Below are 26,786 nucleotides of genomic sequence, written 5' to 3'. Positions count from 1 at the left end.
GCACCTTCATAAATTGGCCATTTCTGCTTCTATCAATGACAGATTCTCCATGTGTTGAGATGATTAGCGGAGAACATGTTCTCTGCTGATCATTTCAGTTTCATAAACTGCTAATGATCTGCGATGACCTGCGGTCATCAGGATCGCAGCTAATCTCGGCTTCATAAACGGACATCATAGTGAGTGAATGAAGTAGAACATTTTCACTGTTGTGCCAGTTGGTCACTTAAAGCGGAACTAAACCCTCCTATCTTTTTCATCCAAGAAAGCTGCCATCTTAGCTTCTGTTTGATCTGCAACTGCCATGCTGCAGCACATGTAATCAGTTATGACACAAGCTGTTTGGTGATTTGACAGTTTGCTTGAGAGCATAACCAATATGACTGTTGCATTATCGCAATGTACCCGAGATGTACCTGTTTGTTGAAACCATTAAATCGATAGGTTTAGTTCTGCTTTAAGATCTGAGATCATCTTGATCAACATCATCTGGCAGAAATAGTTGTTTTTGTTATTTCCAGCTGGACAAACTAATTATTCAAAGCATGCTGACAGCTTCCAATGATGGTTGGTGTCCATGTAATTTGAAATAATTGTCTCTGACATCAGATCAATGAATTGATGATAAAAAAAAAAAAAAACAATGTCTATAGGCCAGGCAGTGTGTCTAATGTACTTTATATGTAACATCATTAAATATTTATCATAGGTTATTTACATTTCATGACAGTTTAATACCCCCTCCTGGCAGATTTATTAGGTTATGTCAGAACAGGAAAAACATACTTTTCAGCACATTGGTCTGTATCCTTGTACTGGCTGTGGAAGTATCGATTGGCCCAATGGGAAAACTGGAAATATTGCTTGCTATCAAGGTGAGGCTGACACATGGGAGACTGAAGGTATGGAATGATGATGATGCAGACAACTGTAGGGGATGGTAGAAAGCTGTAGATCAGGGGTCTTCAAACTATGGCCCAGGGCCAGATGTGGCTCTTTGCTTGCCTTTATCCTGCCCTTGGGGCACTATTCCTCCCACAGACAATGCTGGGGCTCTATCCTTCCCACTTACACCAATGATAGGGCACTATTCCTCCAACTGACACCAATGATGGGGCACTATTTCTCTCACTGACACAAATGATGGGGCACTATTTCTCTCACTGACACAAATGATGGGGCACTATTCCTCCAACTGACACCAATGATGGGGCACTATTTCTCTCACTGACACAAATGATGGGGCACTATTCCTCCAACTGACACCAATGATGGGGCACTATTTCTCTCACTGACACAAATGATGGGGCTCTATTTCTCTCACTGACACAAATGATGGGGCACTATACCTCCAACTGACACCAATGATGGGGCACTATTTCTCTCACTGACACAAATGATGGGGCACTATTCCTCCAACTGACACCAATGATGGGGCACTATTTCTCTCACTGACACAAATGATGGGGACCTATTCCTCCCCCTAATATTAAAGATGGGTCATTGTTTACCCCCATTGATGCCAGAACATTTTCTACTCCCACTGGCTACAGTCCAGCCCCCCTAAAGTCCAAAGAACAGTAAACGGGCCCTTTGTTTAAAAGGTTTGGAGACCCCTGCTGTAGATTGACACCCAAGACAAGATTTTTACATTCAGCACCATGGATAAGGGCACAACCACAGAATAATTCAACAGCCTGTCCAGACATACTAACCCAGCCCAAAAAAGGGTTACTATAAATGTGGCCTGGCTTACTATATCAAATCTTTGTTGAATGTTGAGCTATAAATGTGAATCCTAAATTCTGGCATTTAACCGATTCCTACAATTATTAGGTATTTATAAAACGCCAGCAATTAACACAGTGTTTTACATCCTGTGCACTCACATTAGTCCCTGCCCTCAAGCAGTTTGAAATCTAAGGTCCCTATTTCCCATGCACAGGTTAGGGCTAATTAGGACAGGAGACACCTACCAGCATGTCTTTGGAGTGTGGGAGGAAACCTATGCAAGCACAGAGAGAACATGCAAATGCCATTCTGATAGTGTCCTGGTCAGGATTGGAATCAAGGACCCCAGTGCTGCAAGGCAGAAGTGCTAATGACTAAGCCACTGTGCTGTCTAATTTCTCAGGTGAGTGCTCTACCAGAGCTAGACCTTGAATAAGCATATACGTCAAAAAAAAAAAAAAAGCTCAACTACCATTTCCCTTACTGCTATAAAGATGATCCATAACATCATTTTTTAAGAGCAGTGGATGCTTGGAACTAGCTGCCGAGAAAAAAGCAGTAACTGCATTTAATCGCAACTAACATCAAGTGACTTAATGGCTAGCACTCATACTTCAAGCGTTACAGTCATTGGTTTTAATCCCAACAGGACACTATCTGCATGGAGTTTGCATGTTCTTCTTCTGGATGTTCTGGTTTCCTCCCACACTCCAAATACATGCTGGTAGGTTAATTGGCTCTTGTTTAAATTGCCCCTTGTATGTGTGCATGTGAGGTAAGAACCTTAGATAGTAAGCACCAAACATAAAGTAGTTTAGTGGGTAGCACTTATACCTTGCAGTGCTAGGGTCATCGGTTAGAATCCCAACCTGATACTACCTGCATGGAGTTTCCATATTCTCCTTCTGATTACTCCAGTTTCCCCCCACCCTCCAAAGACATGCTGGTAGAATCAGCTCCTGTCTAAATTGTCTCTAATATGTATGCATGTGGGGCAGGGACCTTATGCCTCGTTTCCCCTGAGTGGTACAGTACGGTTCGGTTCAGTACGGTACGGTTCGGAACGGTACACCTTGCTTTTCCACTGCCAATAGTACCCTTTCATGATAGGCGTGGTGTAGCAGGAAAGCTGTGATAGACGATTCTCTGTCAACCAATCAAAGTTCTGCAGAGTGTAGCTCCACCCTGTTGGTTTGGTACTAATGTGCTTGGTACCCCAAAGAAAGGGTCCCAAAAAAGTGGTACGGTACGGTTCGGAATTAGGGTACCATTCACAATGGAAACAGCATAAATAGCGTACCATACCGAACCGAACCGTACCAGAAAGCTCAGTGGAAACGAGCCATAAGAGTGTATGTTTCTTGAGGGCAGAGACTGATGTACAATATATGTATTACAGTTACTTATATAGCACCAACAATTTACGTGGCACTTTACATTTATTTTGAATATTCACGTGAGTCCCTGCCCTCAAGGAGCTTACAATCTACAGCCCTTGACTCACATTTACATACTAGGGCCAATTTAGACAGGAGCTAATTAACCTACCAGCATGTCTATGTAGAGAGGGAGGAAACCTACATGGGCACAGGCACAACATGTAAACTCCATGCAGGTGGTGGTGTGGTTGGGAGTTAAACTGATAACCCTAGAACTGCCAGATCGAAGTGCCAACCACTGTGCTGCCCAATATTTGGTAAATGCTGAGTAAATTGTTGGTGCTATAAAAAGCCTTGTAATAAATAAAAAAAATGCCTAATAGTATCACTACTAAAAGGCTAGTTGTAATCATATTGCATACGCAGTGTGAAGATCTGTAGGGATGAGCAAAGTGCAGTCACCCAAAGCAACCACATAGAGATCCTATGAACGTAATACCCTTGCGGTCACCTGACTGGTTGCTGGGGGTTCACCTATAACCAGACTGGCTGCTGGGGGTTCACCTATAACCAGACTGGTTGCTGGGGGTTCACCTATAACCAGACTGGTTGCTGGGCGGTCACCTATAACCAGACCGGTTGCTGGGGGTTCACCTATAACCAGACTGGTTGCAGGGGGGTCACCTATAACCAGACTGGTTGCTGGGGGGTCACCTATAACCAGACTGGTTGCTGGGGGTTCACCTATAACCAGACTGGTTGCTGGGGGTCACCTATAACCAGACTAGTTGCTGGGGGGTTACCTATAACCAGACTGGTTGCTGGGGGATCACCTATAACCAGACTGGTTGCTGGGGGTTCACCTATAACCAGACTGGTTGCTGGGCGGTCACCTATAACCAGACTGGTTGCTGGGGGTTCACCTATAACCAGACTGGCTGCTGGGGGTTCACCTATAACCAGACTGGTTGCTGGGGGTTCACCTATAACCAGACTGGTTGCTGGGCGGTCACCTATAACCAGACCGGTTGCTGGGGGTTCACCTATAACCAGACTGGTTGCAGGGGGGTCACCTATAACCAGACTGGTTGCTGGGGGGTCACCTATAACCAGACTGGTTGCTGGGGGTTCACCTATAACCAGACTGGTTGCTGGGGGTCACCTATAACCAGACTAGTTGCTGGGGGGTTACCTATAACCAGACTGGTTGATGGGGGTTCACCTATAACCAGACTGGTTGCTGGGGGTTCACCTATAACCAGACTGGTTGCTGGGCGGTCACCTATAACTAGACTGGTTGCTGGGGGTTCACCTATAACCAGACTGGTTGCTGGGGGGTTACCTATAACCAAACTGGTTGCTGGGGGGTCACCTATAACCAGACTGGTTGCTGGGGGTTCACCTATAACCGGACTGGTTGCTGGGGGGTCACCTATAACCGGACTGGTTGCTGGGGGGTCACCTATAACAGGACTGGTTGCTGGGGGTTAGGAGTTCAGCACATCTCTACTCTAGCCCTTCTGGGTGCTCTAGCTCTTTAACTCAGAATACTGAGGTCCCCCCCCCCCAACACACAGTAAACTTTGCCTTCTATTAGTCAGCAATATACAGTGACTGATCCCCACAGTCTTTAGAGGTATTTAAAAGTGTTCTAGGATCCCTATCAATAAATAAGAGAAAAAGTATTAAGTTTACCTTCGGAGAAGTCGATGAGTCCCAACAAATGTAAAAGCTTTAGCGAAGCACAAATAATCATCACTATCCCCACGGTTTGTAGTCCCTCAGACTCCCACTCTGCCGTTATCATCCTTGAAATAGACAAGGCATTCCTGGATCAAACTTTAGCGCTGATTAGATGGCTTCTGTTAGTGTGTGTGCGAGCCCTGCACTGATGGATAAGAGGAGAGGAAGCAGCCTTTTCCTGCCTGTGGAAAGGACCAGGCTGACTGAATGGAAATGTGCTGGAGCTGCGCAATTCATGCTTCCCACCGTGTGATTGTGTTAGGAGTGAGTCGTCTGGAGGAGCTGAGGTGGACCACCATCCCCGTGCCTTGACATCATTACTCGCAGCTTAGGCTTTCATTTGCTGGAGCATCTGCTTTACAACTCCCAGTCTGTAACAGAAGGAATCCTCGACAACTTACAAGTAGCGGCACGTTGCTTTATGTCCATCGCTAATTCCAACGCCTAACCCTAAAGAATCACAGGATTAACCCTCTGTGCTCCAAACTGCCATTGATGGGCTACAGTGCAACGGATTTACTAAAACTGGCGCACACAGAATCTGGTGCAGCGGTGCATAGTAACCAATCGGCTTCTAAAAAAATAAACTTTGGCTATAAAACCTAGAAACTGTCACATTTACATCATGCTTATTAGACTTTTATTCTTTGGAGATTGCCCATAGGCAGCCAGGCATACATCCATTTCACTGGAAAATATTACACGACCACCTTTTCTGTTAACTTAGAGACTTTATTATAGCATGCTAAAAAATCACCGCTCCTATCTGTAGGATAAGCAGGGAACAGTCCCTAATGGGTAATGCAGATGATCACTGTGGCTGTCACTGAGCTTTGCCATGCATGGGCAGATTTTTGTTTAAAGGACAACGGGGTGCATTCACTAAAGGCAAATAGACAGTGCAGCTTGTAAGTGCAGTGGCTATAACAGCCGCTAGCGATAATGGCAAGTAAAACCCAGCAAGCTGGCTGTACCCAAGTTGATCGATCAATTACCTTGGTACATTCAGCCTGCCCATACACGGTATAAAGTTCTGTTTGTTTTTTCATCATCCAATCACATGCAAGCAAAAATGTTTTTTTTTTTTTTAATTTTCCTTGCACCTGATTGGGTACTGTTTACAAAGTGAAGCTTCACCGCATTTACTAAGGAAAATGAGTGCAACTGCCTTTAGTAAATCAACCCCAATGATATGGAAGGACATAATTAGTTATGATGATCGCTGTGACTGCCACTGAGGTTTGCCATGCATGAGAAGATTTTTTATTATGACAACGGGGTGCATTTACTAAAGGCAAATAGGCAGTGCAGCTTGCAAGATCAGTAGCTATAACAGCCGCTAGCAATAATCACAAGTAAAACCCAGCAGGCTGGTTGTACCCAAGTTGATCGATCGAATAACTCTGTACACTCAGCCTGCACATACACGCTTTGAATCTCGGCCAGTTCCTGCTGAGTAAAAGAAGGTTTTTGTTTTTTGTTTTTTTTTCTAAGGACAATGGGGTGCATTTACTAAAGGCAAATAGACAGTGCAGCTTGCAAGTGCAGTTGTATTCATTTTCCCCAGATCTTAGGCTGGCCATACACGGAGCGGAATAAATTCGCTCAATTCCCCCAGCAGCACAGACAGTGTTGTTGAGGGAATCCCTCCTGCCAAGCCATTATCTTCTCACAGCGAACAATTAACTTTGTACATTCAGCCTGCCCATACACGGTTTGAATCTCGGCAGTTCCTGCTGAGTAAAATATGTAAAGTTCTGTTTGTTTGTCATCATCCAATCACATGCAAGCAAAAACGCTGTTTTTTTTTTTCCTTGCACCTGATTGGGTACTATTTGCAAAGTGAAGCTTCACCGTATTTACTAAGGAAAATGAGTGCAACTGCCTTTAGTAAATCAACCCCAATAACAGGGAAGGACATAATTACTTATGATGATCGCTGTGACTGTCACTGAGGTTTGCCATGCATGGGCAGATTTTTTTTTAAGGACCATGGGGTGCATTTACTAAAGAAAAATAGACAGTGCAGCTTGAGAGTGCAGTTGTACTCATCTTCCCCAGATCTTAGGCTGGCCATACACGGAGCAATTTTTTTCCCTGCAACCATGGATTGCAGGAGAGAAATTGGCTCGAATTCCTCCAGCAGCACAGACAGTGTTGATGCGGGAATCCCTATTGCCAAGCCATTGTTTTCTCGCATTGGGTCGAGCTGTCCCTGCAGGGAGAGGACAGTGATTATTGCTAGCAGCCCATAGCGATAATCGCAAATAAAACCCAGCAGGATGGTTGTACCCAAGTTGTTCGATCGATTACCTCGGTACATTCAGCCTGCCCATACACGGTTTAAATCTCAGCCGGTTCTGTTTGTTTTTCATCATCCAATCACATGCAAGCAAAAATGTTTTTTTTTTTTTTCTTACACCTGATTGGGTACTCTTTACAAAGTGAAGCTTCACCATATTTACTAAGGAAAATGAGTGCAACTGCCTTTAGTAAATCAACCCCAATGATAGAGAAGGTCATGATTACTTTTATTCATATGAACTGCTGGAGCTTCAAATTGATAACAGCAGCACAGGCATATTAGGTTTCTTATTATTATTTCTTACAGGTACTTATATTAGTGCTGACAATTTACACAGCACTTACATATAAATATTGTACATTCACATCAGTCCCTGCCCTCAAGGAGGTTGCAATCTAGGATCCCTAATTCACATTCATATATACTTATTTATATATATTTATATTATATTTATATCTATAATATATTTTTATACTTATTGATATATATTCATATATACATACATATATAATTCACATAGTAGCAGCAATTTAGACAGGTGCCAACATGTTTGGAGTGTGGGAGGAAACCCCACACAGGCAGAACATGCAAACTGAAGTGAAGCCAAACTCCAACTCACACTTTAAAATCAGTTACATCAATACGTTTTTTTTTTTTCTTTTGGGATAAAAGTTTTAAATACAAAAAAGCTGATCATTGTAGGCACCCCTGCCAGTGGTAAATGGTTCATCTCATCTCTGTAACTGCTACATCTGCAGGACAGCTTATCCAGTTGAAAAACAGACTTACTGGCTGGATCACCAGATGAAAATAAAGGAAAGAAGCCTAAATAAGAAAACGAATGCAGCCACCACATGCAAGCCCACACGAGTTCCACCAAAGCAAGCGGCTTGCTACGGGGGCACTCATAATGGAGTAGGAGGATAGCCTGCCAGCTGAGAACCCCAGAAGAGGATTTTTACTTTTCCAAATGGATGCAAAGCATTCTCTGATTGGATGAGGTGGGAGTAATGATGTCATATGTTCCACCTTGTCCAATTAGTGAACGCTTTGAATTTATTGAGAAATTGCAAAGTGTTATTTAGAAAGGGACCATGCTGAGCAAATAACATCCATGTTCACTAAGAGCAGAGTAGCCGCTTGCCATGGGACCCGGGGGCCAGTGGAAATCATTGTAGTAGTGGTGCCTATTACAGTGATTTCCAGCTTCCACGCATAGTTGCAATTATCCAAGATTGGTATGTAAACATAACGATACCTGGAATTCAGCTTTCATGCACAACCTCTGACACTAAGGCCCCTTTCACACGATCGGACCGATCGGGTCCCCATGTCCGTTTTTCAGGCAGACCTGATCGGCCACCAATACTCCTCTATGTGGAAGTCAGTGGACGTGTGTCTGCTGACACCCGCCTGGCATCCGATACGACAAGATCCGCTGAAAACAGACGGATGGCAATACGTTCCCCATCCGTCCAGCAGGTCGAATCAGATGGGATCAGATGAAAACAGAGACCTGCTGGATGGATGGTGAATGTATTGTCAGTCTCCGCTCACTGTGCAGAGACAGACCTGTCAGAGTCCCGCTCTCTTCTATGGGGAGATCGGATGAAAACAGAGACCTGCTGGATGGATGGTGAATGTATTGTCAGTCTCTGCTCACTGTGCAGAGACAGAACCGTTGGAGTCCTGCTCTCCTCTATGGGGAGATCGGATGAAAACAGGTCGGAGAGCGGGACTATGAAAGGTCCGTCTCTGCACAGTGAGTGGAAAGGGACCTGTCATCTGCCTGCTCAGCAGGGATCAGCAGAGCGATCCCCGCTGAGCAAGTGGAATCAGTCAAAACAGATCCGCCCCATGAGAAAGGGGCCTAAAACTTACCTTGAGTGCCGGTTCACACTGGTGCGATGCGGGAACCCTGCGAATCCACTGCTGGTTCCCACATCACACCCGACTCGCAGGCAGTTCACTCTGCAATATGGAAACTGCTGGGAATGTCAATACAAAGTTAATGACACCCCCAGATTAGTTTGCATATTACAGTGCGAACTGTCATTTCGGACAGGAATCGGATCATATAGATGTGAACACTCATGCGATCTAAATCTGGTGCGGACCAAAAAAAAGTGTCCTGCACGACTTTGGTCCGAATGCGATGTGAAATCAGCCATACAATCGGTATGGCTGAATTAGCATCGCACAGACATCGCATGTGATTTGCATAGCAGTGCGGTGCGAATCACATGCAATGTCTTCCATCGCACCAATGTGAATTGGCCCTAAAGGAAATGTGCCATTGCAGACCTAACATAAATTAGATTAATTATTACATTTTGCTATCTATTTATTACAGGTTACACACCAACTATTTACTTAGAGCTTTGCATTCATTATACATTCAAATCAGTCTCTGCTCTGAAAAGTCTTCCAATCTAGGGTCCTTATTATCTCACATTCATCATACACTTCCTAGGACCAATTAGGCAGGAGCACACTATTCTACCATCATGTCTCTGAAGTGTGGGAGAAAACTGGAGTACTTGGAGGAAACCCATGCAATCACAGGGAGAACATGTAAACTCCATGCAGATAGTGTCCTGGGTGGGATCTGTACCAGGGACCCTAGTGCCACAAGGCAGTGCACTAAGCCACTTTGCAAAAAACATGGATGCTATACACTTTTGTTTGAGTTGGAAAAGTTTTCGTGGCTCAGCTGTTATCATAGGACAAATGGATCCCTGACACAAAACAACATCCAGCATATACAGAGACTTTCCAATATTAGTAAATGGGGAGCGGAGTCTAGGAGAGTATTCAGCCAACATGGGAGCTACATGGCCATGGCAGCAGAGTCCAAGAAGCTACATGATAATCATCTGGCTACCTGATGTGGCAAAATATATAAAAACTGCAGGCTAGAATGGGTTAACTACTTCTGGACCGGAAGGAATTGCCCCCTTAATGACCAGGCCATATTTTGAGATTCGGCACTGCGTTATTTTAACGGACAATTGCGCGGTTGCGCGACGCTGTACCTAAATAAAATTGATGTGCTTTGTTTCCAACAAATAGAGATTTCTTTGGGAGGTATTTGATCACCCATGCGATTTTTATTTTTTGCGCTATATACAAAAAAAACAGCGACAATTCCGAAAAAAAAAACAAAACAATATTTTTTCACATTCTGCAATATACAGTAACACCCCCGCAACCCCCCCCCCCCAAAAAAAAAATTGTTTTCTGCTACATATTTTTGGTAAAAAAAATTGCAATAAGTGTATTTTGATTGGTTTGCGCAAAAGTTATCGTGTCTACTAACTACGGAAAAGATTTATGTCATTTTTGTTGTTTTTTTAATTTTTTTACTAGTAATGGTGGCGATCTGCAATTTTTTGCAGGACTTCGACTTTGCGGCGGACAAATCAGACCCCTGACTAACATTTTTGACACTTTTTGGAGGACCAGTGACATTACTACAGTAATCAGTGCTAGATATATGCACTGTTACTGTAATAATGACACTGGCAGGGAAGGGGTTAACCCTATGGGTGATCAATGGGTTACATGTGAGCCTAGGGGAGTGATTCTAACTATGGGGGGGGGCGTGGCTTGTGAAATTACCATAGAGACCTGTGATCCTATATAGAAGGATCACAGGGGCTCTATGGTCATTCCAAAGAGAAGAACAGTCAGCTGTGTTTACAATAGCCGACCGTTCTTCTCTCTCGGCAGGGAGCGATCATGGGTGTCAGGCGGCAATCGGAGCCACCTGCCCCGTGCATCGGTATCCCCGCTGACAAGCGGGGGCGGGAGGGTCGCTGGCGGCGCACGCTTGCCCCCTAGATGTAGGCGCGCGACCGACGTATACCTATGGCGGATCGCGCAGGAGAGGCTGCCTGCCGCAGTATAACTACGGCGGAAGGTCATTAAGCAGTTAAAGTACATAAAAAAACTCTTCAAAAAGTATCCCACTATCTCTCTCACTGCAGATCAGACAGATTATGATTTGCCCCAATTTCCTTGATAGAAATGCATAGTTGCCAACATTTCAAAACACTTTTTTATCCGGAAATCTAGTGTAGGCGGAACAGTGTGTTAATTATGTGACACCCATTTTGTAGGCATGGCTTACCATTAAATGATGCAGTGCGCGTGGCGTGTCACACCGAAAATGGGTGGGTTTTAAATTACACTAAATATTGGACGTGGCTTAAAGGGGGTGTGGTTAAAGACTGAGATGGCTGTGCGCAGGGTGCAGAAGGCATGGAAATAACACTGCATGGTTTAAAATTGCACTGCCCCATTTTTTACAGTCAAACAGTGCTACATGAAAAAGTCAGCTTACTCCACTTTTTAATATAAAGCAAATGATTCCAGATGGCTGCACTTCCAATAATCCTTTTTTATCAAAGCTTCATATGACAAGTGGTTGACAGACGGAGCAGGGGACAAACGAGTTTCGTGCAAATGTTAGCGCTCAGTCATTACCAAATCCTAAGTGATAATACTTCTATCTAAACTTTTGGTGCCGGTTCACACCATGCCTGGAGCTGAATCACACAGGAATGTGCAGTGCCATTTCAATGTCATTCATTTTGAATAGGCTAAAATCGCAATGCACCAAAAGTAGTGTATACACTACTTTTTAGAAAGCACTGAAACCAAATCAAATGGTCAATCAGTGGTGGCAGGTGCAGGGCAAACACACTGCGTTTGCAACCTGCGTTTGGGACCTGCGTTTGGGACCTGCGTTTGCGACCTGCCTGCGTTTAGGGTGTCATTAACTTTTTATTGACACCCGCTGCAGATCGTAAAAGCAGTGCATTTTGAATGTGGGTTAAACTGTACAGGAATGCACAGCACATTCCTTTACAATTCAGATACGGGCATGGCGTGAACTGGCCCTTAGATAGAATATTACTTCTAAACTTTTAGTGATCTTTTGTGTTCTCCTCATGGGGGAAGGCATCCCTGCAGGGAGAACACAGTGATAACTGCTAGCAACTAAAATAGCCGCTAGCAATAATTGCATGTAAAATCCGACATACTGGTTGTACCCAAGGTGATAGATTGATTAACTTGAGTACATTCAGCCATACATGGTTCAAAGCTCGGCCAATCCCTGCTGAACCTGCCAAGATTCAAACCATCTATGGCCAACCTAAAGGAGTTGTAAAGTAAGGAAGGTTTTTTATATTAATGCTTTGTATGCATTAAGATAAAAAGCTTTCAGTGTATGGGACCTCCCCATCACCCACTAATACTTGCCTGTCCCCCTCTCTGTCCAGCCATGTCTATGAGTCCCTCTGCTGTCCTGGGACTCTCTCTCCTGACTGGCTGAGATACAGCTGCAGCGCCATTGGCTCCCACCACTGTCAATCAAAGGCAGTGAGCCAATCAGGAGAGAGAGAGGGTGGGGCTGAATGGCAGCTCCGTGTCTGAATGGACACATGGAGCTTCAGTTCGGCCCAGGTGCCCCCATAGCAAGCTGCTTGCTGTGGGGGCACTTGATAAGAGGGAGGTAAGTATAACATGTTTGTTATGTTTTTTTTTATTTTTTTTTAAACTAGACTTTACAATCACTTTAAGACTTTATAATTAACATCACATGAAGCCTGTTTATTGTGATTTCAGATTTCTGTTCATTTAAAGTAGAAGTCTCCAAACTGTGGTTTTCACCAGGATAAGATTGGAGAAGAAATATTACAATGAGGATACTATTTCTGGTGATCTTGTTGGCAATCAAGTATCACTTTGGGATTTGGTAAAAGAAGTGATGGCAAATCTCCCTAAGGCTTGGTTTCCACTAGTGCGACTTGCGGTGCGACTTGACACATGTCAAGTCGCACAGCAAGTCAAAACCCATTGTTTCAATGGGGCCCGTTTCCACTGCCGCAGCTTCAGTTGCGGCGACTTCAAAAGTAGATCGTGCACTACTTTTGAGCCGTCTTCAGTGCGACTTCCCTCTATATATGAGGGACAAGTTTCACTGAAGCCGCAGTTTACTTTCGCTACGAAGTCGTACTAGAAGTAGCACGACTTTGTAGCCGCACTAGTGGAAACCGAGCCTAATGGGGAAAAGAGGGCAACAAAAAAAAGAAAAAAACCTAACAGGGGTTATATCAGGGGTGCCTGTTCTACTTTAAGAAGAAAAGGTGGAAATACTATGTGGAAATTTAGTTAAAGTCAAACTCTCTGAATTATCTATTTAAGTAATTTTGTCTCATGTAATTCTTCATATTTGACACCTGGTGGACTGCTGCGGATTCTGATAGTAGCTGTGAGTGGCCTGTACTAGAGGGCTGTATTGGGTTTGGGCTCCTGCGGGACCCAATGCAAATCTTGCGGGAGCAGGCGGTTTCACCTCTGCTGCAGGCGGGAGTGTGCGGTCAAAAAATTTTGCGGAGACCTGCGGGTACCCGCGGGGAACGGTGTAATTTGGTGTAACGTATTTTCCGACGTATAAGACTACTTTTTTTATAATACAAAAGATACCCCAAAAATCGGGGGTTGTCTTATACGCCAGGTACTGTAGCTTCAGCTAGTTACAGAACATCCCTATTAAAAATGTTAGCCCGCTGGATGTGTATACAGTACCTTTGGCAACTTACAGAACGTCCCTGTGCTGTAATACTCTATGTACCATGCTGAGCCAATCACGGCAAGCGGTGTATTCTATTAATGCATACAAAGCCTGCTCGGAGTCAGAGAGGCAGGCTTATACAACCTTTGCCAATCCGAGCAGACTTTGTATGCATTAATAGAATACACAGCTTGCCTTGATTGGCTCAGCGTGGTACATAGAGTATTACAGCACAGGGACATTCTGTAAGTGGCCAAAGCTTAATGTATGCACATTGAGCGGGCTAAACTATTCATAATAGAGAAGTTCTGTATGTAGCAAAAGCTACAGTACATATTAGGGCACATCCAGCGGGCTAAAATATTTAATGGGAACGTGATGGCTCCACTGATGTTATGAAATGGTGTTGCCTCGGAAGAGGGGGTAGTCTTATACGGCGAGTATAGGGCATAACCGCAGGAGTGGACACAAACATTGCGGGTGCGGGCGGTCCTGGTCATACATTCAGCGGGTGCGGGCGGGTGCGGGCGGGTGTGGGTTTAATAAAACAGTCCCGCGCAGGGCTCTAGCCTGTACTACATACAGTCACCTCTAGTCTCTTTCAGTAACTTATTTGCCTGTATACGTAACACAGGGAGTCACTCAACACCTCCTTCATTTAGAGAAAAAATGTATTCTTTTAATTAAATACGAGGCACTCTCTGATTGGAAGAGCTGGTAATTGTGACATCATCTGCCCCGCCTCTCAAACGTATCTAATCAGAGAATGCTTCGTATTCATTAAAAAAAAAAAAAAATACAGGAAGTCTTCTAAATGGTGAAAGTGCCGAATAAGCAACCCTGTGTTCAGCATACAGACAGCAGTTCTGAGCAGACCAGCACTGATTTATGTAGCCCAGGATACTACAGAGAATTTCTGCATCCCCAGCAGCCATCCAGTCGCGAGACATTAAAACTTAGATGTGATCAAGCTGGACCAATGGAAGTTTATAAAAAAGATTATTCCTGGAGTTCAGCTTTAAAAAATGATTGTTTCTGCCATGGATTTGATATGAGATTACACTAATGCTTGCTTTCAAATAGAATCAGAGTTAAATATTCTGTATTCAGGCAATTACAATCTTCCCAAGTGGCCACTTCTGCCCCCATGAAAATTCACTCATCCATTAAAAACTGAAATGACACACAAATCCTGAGGATGGCAGGTTATCCGAATATAAAATACAAGGTGGCATTGTAAAATAAAAAGAATGAGCTTGTGTAAACTGATATCCTAAGACGCTCCATAAGTACCTTGAAAGGAAAATATATATTTACCTCAGGTATGTCTGGATGTGTAAATGCAAATTATCGATAAGAGATCAGAAGAGTTCCATGACTAATTGAGTGCCAGAGAGTCCTGGAAGTGTGACTCTGATCTCCGGAGATTTGTGAAAGATTAATGCTCCCTGTAGGTACACCAGGCAAAGTCTTGAAAATCCAGATGTATGAGATACATGAAGAAGATAATTGTGTGTGCATCTAGCGCTCCGCTTGGTTCATTAGAAAATGAAGGTTTCTTTATGCAGAAAACTATTTTCAGTATCAGTGGGAATTTGATTAGATCTCCAGTCATTTGGGATACATTTTATTCTGCTCATGTCCTTTTACGCTACTGGCTTTCAATTGTTTCATTCTTCATCTTTCGAGTTTTCATATCCAGTGCAAGAGCAGAATTTTAGAGGTGGGCTTCAACTTTGCTTGTATTGCTAGACAGCAAAATCCATGGCTTAGTTTTTTAAGCTTAGTGACCTTCGAGGGCAGGGGTCCTGGGTTTATTTGACACTAGGGACATTCCCTGCATGGAGTTTCTACAGGCTCCCTGTGCATTTTCTTCCACAATCTCAAAAAATTCCTGGTATATTGAAGGCCAAACTACTGCGTTACTGTTCATTTTTGTGCATTATGTTGCAAAAATATTCAATGTCCATTTCTTTGGACATATTGGTGCTTTTTCCAGTCCATTCATTGGATTCTAAATCAGGGGTTGACAACCTTTCAGAGATTGCAATCTACCTGGACAAAATAGAGGAACGCAAAGATCCTCGGGAAAAGGGGGGGCGGGGTTACTAGGCAGCGACCTTTAAAAATAAAAATGTATCAGGCTCCCAATAAAAAGACAGCATGAAGAACACAGTGTATCACAGTAGTGTCCTCTGCCTCCCTTCATATCACCTGCTACAGTAGTGTCCTCTGACCCCCCCTCCCCCCAAGCAGTGTCCTTTGTCCCCTTCACATCACTCTCCCACTGTAGTGTCCTCTGCTCCTCCCCCCAGTAGTGTTCTGTACCCCCCAACGCAGTGTCCTCTGCCTCCCTCCCCCCACAGTAGTGTCCAGTACCCCCCAATGCTGTGTCCTCTGCCCCTTCACATCACCCCCTTCCCCACTGTAGTGTCCTCTACCCCCCATAGCAGTTTCCACTGCCCTCTGAAAGCAGTGTCCCCTGCCCATCCCCCAAAGCAGCGTCCACTGTCCTTTTCTCTAACCAATACAAACTCCAGAAATGAGAAGATCTGGAAAATAGATCAATACGCAACAACCTACATTTTATAGGGGTTCCTGAATCATTGCAGCCTTCAGCTGTTGTAGATTTGTGCGCCAAGCGTATTACAGCAGCACTAGGCCTAGCGGGCCACTGCACAGTGGAACACGCCCACCACCTGGGGCCTCTTTCCTCAGAGCAATCAACCCCACACCTGATAATAGCAAAATACCTCAACTATACCAACAAAGCCACTATTCTTCAGAAATACAGGCAATCAGGACCCCTCCAAATAGATGGCACCAAAATCCTGATTTTTGCTGACTATTCAATTGAAGTCTCCACAAAAAGAAATTCCTTTCAACGCGTCTGCCCAGGGCTTCATCATCATCAACTGAAATTCACTTTGGCTTTCCCTGCTATCCTCCCGCTAAAAGCTCCCAACGGCAATCAACTCACCTTCCACGACCAGCAGAAGCAGAGGCTTTTCTATGCTCACTTAGCTCTGAGCACCCAAATAACCCTTCTTCACGGTCTTTGCCGACTACCTGTCCTCTGGACCAATGTAGCCCATGAAAGGACTCTCCCAAACGCCTAAAATTTTCAGGCTCCAACAACCATTTTAACCCTTGTTAACTCAGCCTCATGGACAATCGACCTTAAGTTACATGGGATAACATGGGTTAATGGCTGGACTGCACTGGCTTCACTATGGTAAAGCTTCTATGCTGTTTGTGCCCTATTTATCATTGCACCTCTGTTTGCTTATTCAGCCTATTGAAGCCCACTAGCTTTGCTTTACACCGTTTCCCCATGGCATTACGTGGTATTCTATCCCCAACTATTCCTGCTCGGTTAATTGGTGTTATTTTATTTTTTTATTTTTTTATTTTATTTTTTTTTTTTTTTCAGACCGAATGGGTTCATTTTACCATGCCCACTGCAGGGTCAGTTATTGGGAGCTGGTCTCTACAGTAAATCCATGCAGAAAAAAGCAAAGTCCTATTGTTGTTGTGTAATTTACCTTATTGTTGTTAATCTACCTCTTTGTCTGCTCATTTTCTGTTTTCCCCATCCTCCCTTTCCTCCCCTGTACTTTTTCCACACATACAAAAATCTTTCCGAGGTAAAATTGCCTGTGACATTGTAGACAAGAACCTCCTGGCATCTTTCCCTAGAATCATTTCATCAACACATCTCTTTCTCAATATTTCCCATATGAAAATCGTATCTTGGAATGTAAAGGGACTAAGATCCCCTATCAAACTACTTAAAATCTTACATCATCTTAAGAGATTAAAAGCCGATATAGCACTCTTGCAGCAATCCCACTTGATGTCCCCTGATTTCTATGAAAAAACTATGGGTAGGCACCGTATTAGGATCTGACGCAGTAGACCGTAAGGCCGGTGTCCTCATTCTCATCCACAAAAGCCCCCCCTGTTAAGTAGTCATAGTGCACACTGATAGCCAGGGCCCCATTCTCACAGTTCACATCCGATTGAATGGTAGGGATCATGCAATCTCTAATGTAGATGCTCCAAACATCCCCGGGAAAAAAATATTTGGGAACCTAACCACCAAACTCCTACAGAAACCTCATCTCCCTCATATAGTTGGAGGTGATTTTCACTCCACTTTACGCTTCTCTGAAGACAGATCTATCCCAAAACATATCACGCAAACGAAAATGATTTGGGTCCAACTTATTTAGCAGCCACCATGGAATCTCTTCACGGCGCCTATCCCACCCAGCACATAGGGAATTTACCTTTTATTCTTCCTCTCATAAGGTGTTCACAAGAATTGATTATATCTTTTGCACCAACAAAGTTATATCAACAATAACAGACTCAGATATTCACAAGCCATATCCGATCATGCCCCAGTTTTGACTTCCCAGTTCCCAACCCGAACCCACACATTTGGCGCTTCCCATCCTATCTCTATAACAACGCCGACTTCAAAACCTACATGACTCAAGCCTGGACAGATTTCACAATCACCAATGCAGCACACACTGACAACCCAAACCTTTTCTGGGAGATGGCAAAAGCTTTCTTAAGAGGACGGGTCATCTCCTATGCAGCCTCTCACCAAGAGAAACAAACTTTACAAGTATAAGGAAGCAAGCTTGAACCTCAAACTAGCACAACGCTCTTTGTCCACTCAAGTGAAAATAGGGGAAAATGGCAAAAGGCCAAGCACAAATTTGACTCTTGGGTACACGCTTTAGAGCTAACCTCACAGATTCAGCACTCTATAAATATGGAAACAAAGCTAGCAAGCTCTTAGCGAGGCTTTGCAAAGGTCAACAGGCTCCAACACATGTCACAGCCCTACAGGACCCTTCAGGCACCACTCACACATCCCCACAGGATAGCAGTAAGACCAAGCAGAAATCCTATTCATCTTTATACGCCCCTGACCCTATTGACACAGAAGCAGCTCAAAAATTGCTTGATAAACTACAACTACAAATAGTCACCCCTGCCCAACTTGAAACCCTAAAAGCACCCATTTCTACCTAAGAAATCTCTACAACCACCCACCAACCAGCCCCTAGTTAGGCCCCAGGCCCTGACAGTTTTACTGGGGAATTCTACAAGACCCTTTGAGAAATGCTTGAACCTACACTTCTCAATGTATACAATAACATCTGGACAGGAGGCCATTATTTGTTAACAGGTAAAACATTATAAAACTTTTATCAAAAAAAGGGAAACACTCTCTTGAACCAGGATCTTACAGGCCCATTTCCCTGCTTAATCTCGACGTCAAAATTCTTTAAAAAATTGTAGCCAACAGACTCGCCATTATACTCCCTACATTGATCCACCCAGCCCAATCAGGCTTTTTGAAAGGCAGGATGGCGACTATAAACATACAAAAAGTTATGATGGTACTAGACCATGCCAAGCACCACACAGAGGATGACTTTGCCATCATCACCCTGGATGCTGAAAAGCATTTGGCAACATGAGTTTTCATTGGCTCTCAATGATCTTGAACAAAATGGGCTTCTCTGGTCCCTTCAATAACCTCATTCAATCAATGTATGCATCACCTGAGGCCAGACTGGTGTTGGCTGATCTCTTTACTGATGAATTCGGACATTATAAAGGCACGAGACTTCTATAAGCAGAAGCCCCCCTCAGCCCCCCTAAAACTTACCTGAGCCCATTCAATCCAACGGCCATCCGGGACTCTCCCTCCTGATTGGCTGAGACACAGCAGTGGTGCCATTGGCTCCCGCTGCTGTCAATCAAAGTAAGTTAGCCAATGAGGAGAGAAGGGGGAGGGGTCAAACCACAGCTCCATGTCTGAATGGATACACAGAGCTGTGGCTCAGCTTGGGTGCCCCCATAGCAAGCTGCTTGTTGCGAGGGCGCTCAAAATGTGGGAGGGACCAGGAGTGCCAGCGGGGGACCTGAGAAGAGGAAAATCTGGGCTATTCTGTGAAAAACCACTGCACAGAGCAGGTAAGTATGACAAATTGTTATGTTTCTAGAAAAAGGTTCCTGCACCTTTATTAAAACGCATCCGCACAGGAACTGCATGGTACATTACCACCATGTTTTTCCAAGTGTGGGAAACCACATCTCACTTTTCAGTGTGTGGGAGTGCTTTTAAAAGGTAATGACACCCCTGTGCATTTTCCTAAAAGCAGCATGTTTTGTGAGCGGCTTTATGCAGGTGCGGGAACATGTGCGATTTACATGCACTCCCGCACCTGCACAAGTGTAAACCTAGCCTTAGAAGCTGGGAGATAGTGTGTAAAGTCAAGCCCAGCCGATAAGGCTCTAACTGTCAGTCCTCAGATGACTTCCAACATTTAACTCTCAAACTCAATAGTCAAAATTCATAAAAGTCAGTAAAGTTAAAGCAATTAAAAAAAAACTTTAATGTGAATATTTGAATATTAGAACCATGCTTTCATACAAAAGCCAATATAGGAGAAGTCTATTTAGATCAAAGTTCATGTATTTTTTCCTATTAAATAGCATGAAAAAAAATATTCCACTATTTCACGTGGGAGGAATTCAAATTAAACAAACAAAAGTAAATGACCACAGTCTTTGAAAAACTTATTGTAACCATGACAGCGAGAAATATTTCTTATTTATCTTGCATTCTGCAAGTAAAACTGTCCTACAATGACTTCTAGGTGAAATAAATCTGAAATATTGTATATTAGGCAGCAGGGTTGGATTAACTAGGACAGTGCTAGCGTCTAAAAAAAATAAATAAAACAAATTATCAACAGTCCAGTGTAGTGTTCTGTTCAGCTCAGGTGTTTGGGGTCCATTCCATTGCAAAATCAATGAATGATGTTGCTGAAAATATTTTGGGTAACAAAAAAGTATACAGTCAGGTATACAGTCAGGTCCATAAATATTGGGACATCAATTTTTTGGCTCTATAAACCACCACAATGGATTTGAAATAAAACAATCATCCAAATCAGGTGAAAGGTGTAGGAATTACAACAGTTTGTATATGTGCCTCCCACTTTTTAAGGGACCAAAAGTAATGGGACAGATTAACAATCATAAATCAAACTTTCACTTTTTAATACTTGGTTGCAAAACCTTTGCAGTCAATTACAGCCTGAAGTCTGGAACGCATAGACATCACCAGACATTTGGTTTCATCCCTGGTGATGCTCTGCCAGGCCTCTACTGCAACTGTCTTCAGTTCCTGCTTGTTCTTGGGGCATTTTCCCTTCAGTTTTGTCTTCAGCAAGTGAAATGCATGCTCAATCGGATTCAGGGCAGGTGATTGACTTGGCCATTGCATAACATTCCACTTCTTTCCCTTAAAAAACTCTTTGGTTGCTTTTGCAGTATGCTTCGGGTCATTGTCCATCTGCACTGTGAACCGCCGTCCAATGAGTTCTGAAGCATTTGGCTGAATATGAGCAGATAATATTGCCCAAAACACTTCAGAATTCATCCTGCTGCTTTTGTCAGCAGTCATATCATCAATAAATACAAGAAAACCAGTTCCATTGGCAGCCATACATGCCCACGCCATGACACTACCACCACCATGCTTCAATGATGAGGTGGTATGCTTTGGATCATGAGCAGTTCCTTTCCTTCTCCATACTCTTCTTTTCCATCACTCTGGTACAAGTTGATCTTGGTCTCATCTGTCCATAGGATGTTGTTCCAGAACTGTGAAGGCTTTTAAAGATGTTGTTTGGCAAACTCTAATCTGGCCTTCCTGTTTTTGAGGCTCACCAATAGTTTACATCTTGTGGTGAACCCTCTGTATTCACTCTGGTGAAGTCTTCTCTTGATTGTTGACTTTGACACACATACAGCTACCTCCTGGAGAGTGTTCTTGATCTGGCCAACTGTTGTGAAGGGTGTTTTCTTCACCAGGGAAAGAATTCTTCGGTCATCCACCACAGTTGTTTTCCGTGGTCTCCCGGGTCTTTTGGTGTTGCTGAGCTCACTGGTGCGTTCTTTCTTTTTAAGGATGTTCCAAACAGTTGATTTGGCCACAACTAATGTTTTTGCTATCTCTCTGATGGGTTTGTTTTGTTTTTTCAGCCTAATGATGACTTGCTTCACTGATAGTGACAACTCTGGACCTTTTATCTACTCCTTGTAAATGGGATAATGAGGGAATAACACACACCTGGCCATGGAACAGCTGAGCAGCCAATTGTCCCATTACTTTTGGCCCCTTAAAAAGTGGGAGGCACATATACAAACTGTTGTAATTCCTACACCTTTCAACCTGATTTGGATGTAAATACCCTCAAATTAAAGCTGAAAGTCTGCAGTTAAAGCACATCTTGTTTGTTTCATTTCAAATCCGTTATAGAGCCAAAAGATTCGAATTGTGTAGATGTCCCAATATTTATGGACCTGACTGTATATTTGAAATCTGTAAAAAGTCAAGGTTAAATAGTAGCCCCTAATCTTTCCCTCCTTCCCCCCTTCCCCCTCATTAACACAATACTTTTGCAAAAGCTGGTACTAACCCGATTCATTTCTCTGCTTCTTTTCACTCCTTGCATGATTGCAGTATTGATTCCTCACCCTTGTGGTCAATAAACTACTTTACAAACACAGTTCTCCCCTCCCTTTTAAAAAACATATATATTGAACAAAAATAAGTTGGTGTAGCCACCAAAGCAAACTGAAACAAAAGTTTTACACACTGTGAAGGTAAGTGCAGGTGAGATTGTAATCAACATATTGAACTAAAGGTCACAATAAACAACAGAAGATTTAATCATACCCTCAAAGTTTCCACCTCTGGATCATGATGACAAGATCTAAAACTAGCCAGCATCTTAGTCTTCAGATTAAGGATTATTTAGTAATCTATCATATCTGCTTTTTTAACTCTACAAATACACTCCATGCCCATTCAACCAACGTGTTTTCCCATATGTTTCACTCTGGCACATCTGAATTGTCACCCATTGTTGGCAGGATATCTGAGCTGCCACCAGCAGTGGTATGGATCAGATGGTACAGTATCTTCACATAGTATATGCCAATGGGATCAGAGATTTAGGTTCTGATGTGGTATCAACCAATGGGTTGGGAGATTAAGGTTCAGATGTGGTTTCTGCCAATGGGTTGGGAGACTAAGATTCAGATGTAGTATCTGCCAATGGGTAGGGAGACTAAAGTTCAGATGTGGTATCTGCCAATGGATAGGGAGACAAGGGTTCAGATTGGATATTGGTCAACGTGTTGGGAGACTAAGGTTCAGATGTGGTAACTGCCAAAAGGTATGGAGACTAGGGTTCAGATGCGGTATCTGCCAATGGGTTGGGAGACTAAAGGTCAGATGTGATATCTGCCAATAAGTTGAGAGAATAAGGTTCAGATGTGGTATTTGCCAATAGGTAGGGAGACTAAGGTTCAGATGTGGTATCTGCCAATAGGTTTGAGAGAATAAGGTTCAGCTGTGGTATCTGCCAATAGTATAGGAGAATAAGGTTCAGATGTGGAAGCTACCAATCGGATATGAGAATAAGGTTCAGATGTGGAATCTACCAATCGGATATGAGAATAAGGTTCAGATGTGGAATCTACCAATCGGATATGAGAATAAGGTTCAGATATCTACCAATGGGTTGAAAAACTAAAGAAGTGATATCTGCCAATGAGTTGGGAGAATAAGGTTCAGACACAGCCAGCCAGGTTGTTGTTCTGCTGAGGTCAGCCCCTCTAAAACAGCCGCATCAGTAGAGAACCACAAGATCAGAAGGATCTTACAGTCTTGCTTTTCAGAAAGGTTTTCAACCTTAATGGCTAAATTTACCATGCAGAAAAGGGGCTCAGTAGTTTAAAATGCAATATGCCATTAGTAAAAAATAGTTTTCATTGCAAATTTCATACCTGTAGGCCTTTTCTGTCACCCATGAGACCTGGCTGAAACATTCCCAATATTTACACTCATATGTCCTGACCTTTTTTCCAGGACATGGCAGTTGTTTTGTGCTCACCCACCAGGCTTTGTGGGTGACAGCAAAGGCCTGCTGGTATAATATTTGCATTAAAGCTGAAAAGCTTTGAATTGCACTGTCATTTGTAAAAATATTGCTTAAAGCTGATGCAGACGTATACATTTTCTTTCCATAGTTACATTGATCCAGCCCAGACAAATGTAAGTATACATGTCTCATAAATAAGGAACTTCTGAGAAAGATGCAACATACTGTAGTAGTCACCACTACTACAGTGATAGCCACTATAGAGCATGTCCTTCTGCCTAGCAACCACAGGGGTTCTCTTGCTGGACACTGCTGCCATTCATAGAACTTCAGACAAAGGAAGAAGGTGATGGAGCCGGAGGGAGAGAGGTTATAAGGTGAGTGATAAAACCTGCACTGTGCGCCCCTGACATTACAAGCATTTAACTCTTATAGTGTGTGTGGGGGGGGGGGGGGTGCGCACCATTGCAAGGGTGAATTTTTAAAAGTGGATAGCGGCAGCTCACAGATTCATTTTGATTTTCTGATTTTTATTGATTTTTTTCACTTACTTTTATGGCTGCTAGCGGGTCTTTCTTCTGTGTTTTCCTATGTACTGTATCTTGTTGTCTTTGAATTAGTTATCTACATTTATATTTTTGTAGTCACCTGTCAGTTTTCACCTTGCTCCTAGTGCTAGGTTTATAGGAGATTTCTTTACAGCCTTAGGTGGTGTGATGAACTGTGTGTGTGAATGGCAATTGCTTGTATGATTGCTTCAGTTATAATAAATCACTGGAAAGCAGCACCATCATTGTACACAATACTGCCTGAACGGACTTTCTTGAACAGAGAAGGCTGCAGGCTGGACACAAAGTTCTTAGAGCCAGCACGGAGAACATCATTTTAGTAATGAAAGTATCATCACAGCTGTTTATGAGGCTGTGCTCTGCACCAACTGCCTCCAGCCCTAAAGCACCTGTATGACCTGTCATACTATTGATTCTAACCATTAAATGACCTCTACCATTTTAAAGAGGCGCATTTGGAGGGGCTTGCATAAACCCACATATATGTATGCATATTTGCTGGGAAAGACGCAATATTAATGGCATTTTTCCTGCCAAGTTCTGTTCATTAAGCCTTAGACTTTTGTTTGAATATTCATACAAATTCTAAAAAAAACATTTGTCAGAGCATTCAAAGATGTCAACAATTTGTTCAAGGGCCCTTAAAGGAGAATTTCTACCTTTGGAATAAAACGATGAATGCACCCATTTTCCAAAAGGCAATTTGCATTTTTTTTTTTTGGTATTTGAGTATGCAAAGCATTGCAACAGTTATCAGCGGATCGTGGGTGGAATGCTCTGGTTCCTGCAGACCTTCAACTCGCTATCTATACTGAGATACTGACCTTTAGCTCTGTGCTAGAGAAAGTAGCAATGACATCACTGCACTTCTGCTCCATTGAGAATTACAGTTTATCTGCCCCGGTGGAAGATGGGACTTGTAGTTTTTTCATTTACAGATTCCTGTGCCCACACACCTGTGCAAGATTCAAAGTGACTGGAGCTGGTGGGGAGAGGAAAAGAACCTCACAATCCTTTAAAAGAATTAGGGGCTGTGGTGATTTGGGGGTGGGGACTGTGCACACTGCCCATCTTTCATGTTGTACCCTAAATATAGGTGTAGCATGAAACATGGTCTGAAAGATGGAGTTAGCTTTTAAAGATTTAATCCAGACCTGATAACTGAAAAGATTCCCAGGCATTATGAACATGTTTCCTTTTATAGCTTACAAAATTAACTTAAAGCGGAGTTCCAGGCACAGAAGTCATTTTTCACTGAACATACCCCCAGGACAGTCAGGGCTAGCACATTCCACAATGGCTAGCCTCTGATCTGTCCCTGTTCGCACTTACCTTTTAGAAGAAATACTTACTTATAAAATTTCTTCCACAGCGTTTCCATCTCTCTTGTGGGCAGCTGAAGCCAGCACGGTCCTCTTCTGTGTCTTCTTCCGCGTCTTCTTGTCCCGGAATGCGCCCGCACCGGCCCCTCTCGTCACTTCCGGTGCGGCGCCGCATTCCTTCACAGCTTCTGGGCATGCCCAGAAGCTGTTTAGCAGGGGAATGCGGCGTCGCCCGGAAGTGACGAGCGGGGCCGGTGCCGTCGCATTGATTCCTGGGAGCTATGACGTTCAGCTCCCAGGAATCATCGCGAGACAGGAAGTGACAGCGGAGCCGCAGCGCTGAGGGAGGAAGTACTCTGAGGTGAGTATTTACGATCTTCATTTACAAGGTGAGTAAACAAAAAAAAAAACCTAACTATCCAATTCCTTTTCAGGTGATGTCTAACTAGCGGAGGGGCACAAAAAAAAAATATTGATTTTGTGCCCGGAACTCCGCTTCAATATTAACCACTTCCCACAAACGGACTTACCTGAATGTCGGTTTGGGGAAGTGTTTGTACCGGGGTGATGCCTGCAGCTAGAGGCATCAACCTGGTATCATTTTTTTAGACCCAGCGGTCGGTTTTTCAGTGAAAAAAACCAAGCAGGTCAGCAGTGGCTAGGCCGTTATCACAAGGAGTCGGAGTGGACGTCCCTCCCCCCTCCCACCCCTTCTGCTGCTCCGCCTGAGTCTCCTGCCTCACCAGGAGACCCAAGAGACAAGCCAGCCAATGATGCTGATATTAAAAGAAATGAGTGTTCAAAAATGTTGATTTTGGTGTTTTGAATACTTTTAAGTGCAAAGGAGGGATTTGGGGTCTTTTAGACCCCAAATCCCTCCATAAGAAGAACCTGCTTATTACTGTCACATGGGTTGTTTACATTCCTTCTGACAGTAATAAAAGTAGTCAATTTTTTTTTTTTTAGGGGACAGTAAAAAAAAAATAGGAAAAAAAAAAAAAACATTTAAAGCACCCCCATCCCGGTGTGCTCGCACACCAAAGAAAACGCATACCTAAGTTGCGTCCGCAAATGTAATTCAAATCACACATGTGAGGTATCACTGCGATCAAATTAAAAATATTGCACTAACCGTGGGATAAGCAGCTCGCACAAACAGCTGACA

At 43.4% G+C, this 26,786-nt stretch overlaps 1 protein-coding gene across 3 annotated transcripts in view; it reads right to left on the bottom strand.

Moving 5' to 3' along the window:
- Nucleotides 1-26,786, bottom strand: part of KCNIP4 (potassium voltage-gated channel interacting protein 4) — an 888,341-nt gene that overhangs the window by 402,547 nt on the left and 459,008 nt on the right. The window contains exon 1 of one of the 3 annotated variants that reach the window (XM_082269015.1): nt 4,806-5,297. The exons of the other annotated variants lie outside the window; for them this stretch is intronic. Coding sequence (XP_082125141.1) covers nt 4,806-4,917 — 112 coding nt within the window. The 5' untranslated portion in view covers nt 4,918-5,297. Of the gene's footprint in view, nt 1-4,805; nt 5,298-26,786 lie in introns of those variants that run through there. 3 annotated transcript variants of the gene reach the window in all.

Source organism: Pelophylax lessonae (genome assembly GCF_965119305.1).
Source record: "Pelophylax lessonae genome assembly, chromosome: 1".
NCBI classification, from domain to species: domain Eukaryota; kingdom Metazoa; phylum Chordata; class Amphibia; order Anura; family Ranidae; genus Pelophylax; species Pelophylax lessonae.
Note: the sequence above shows the minus strand (reverse complement) of the source record. Positions and strands in the feature narration are given on the sequence as shown.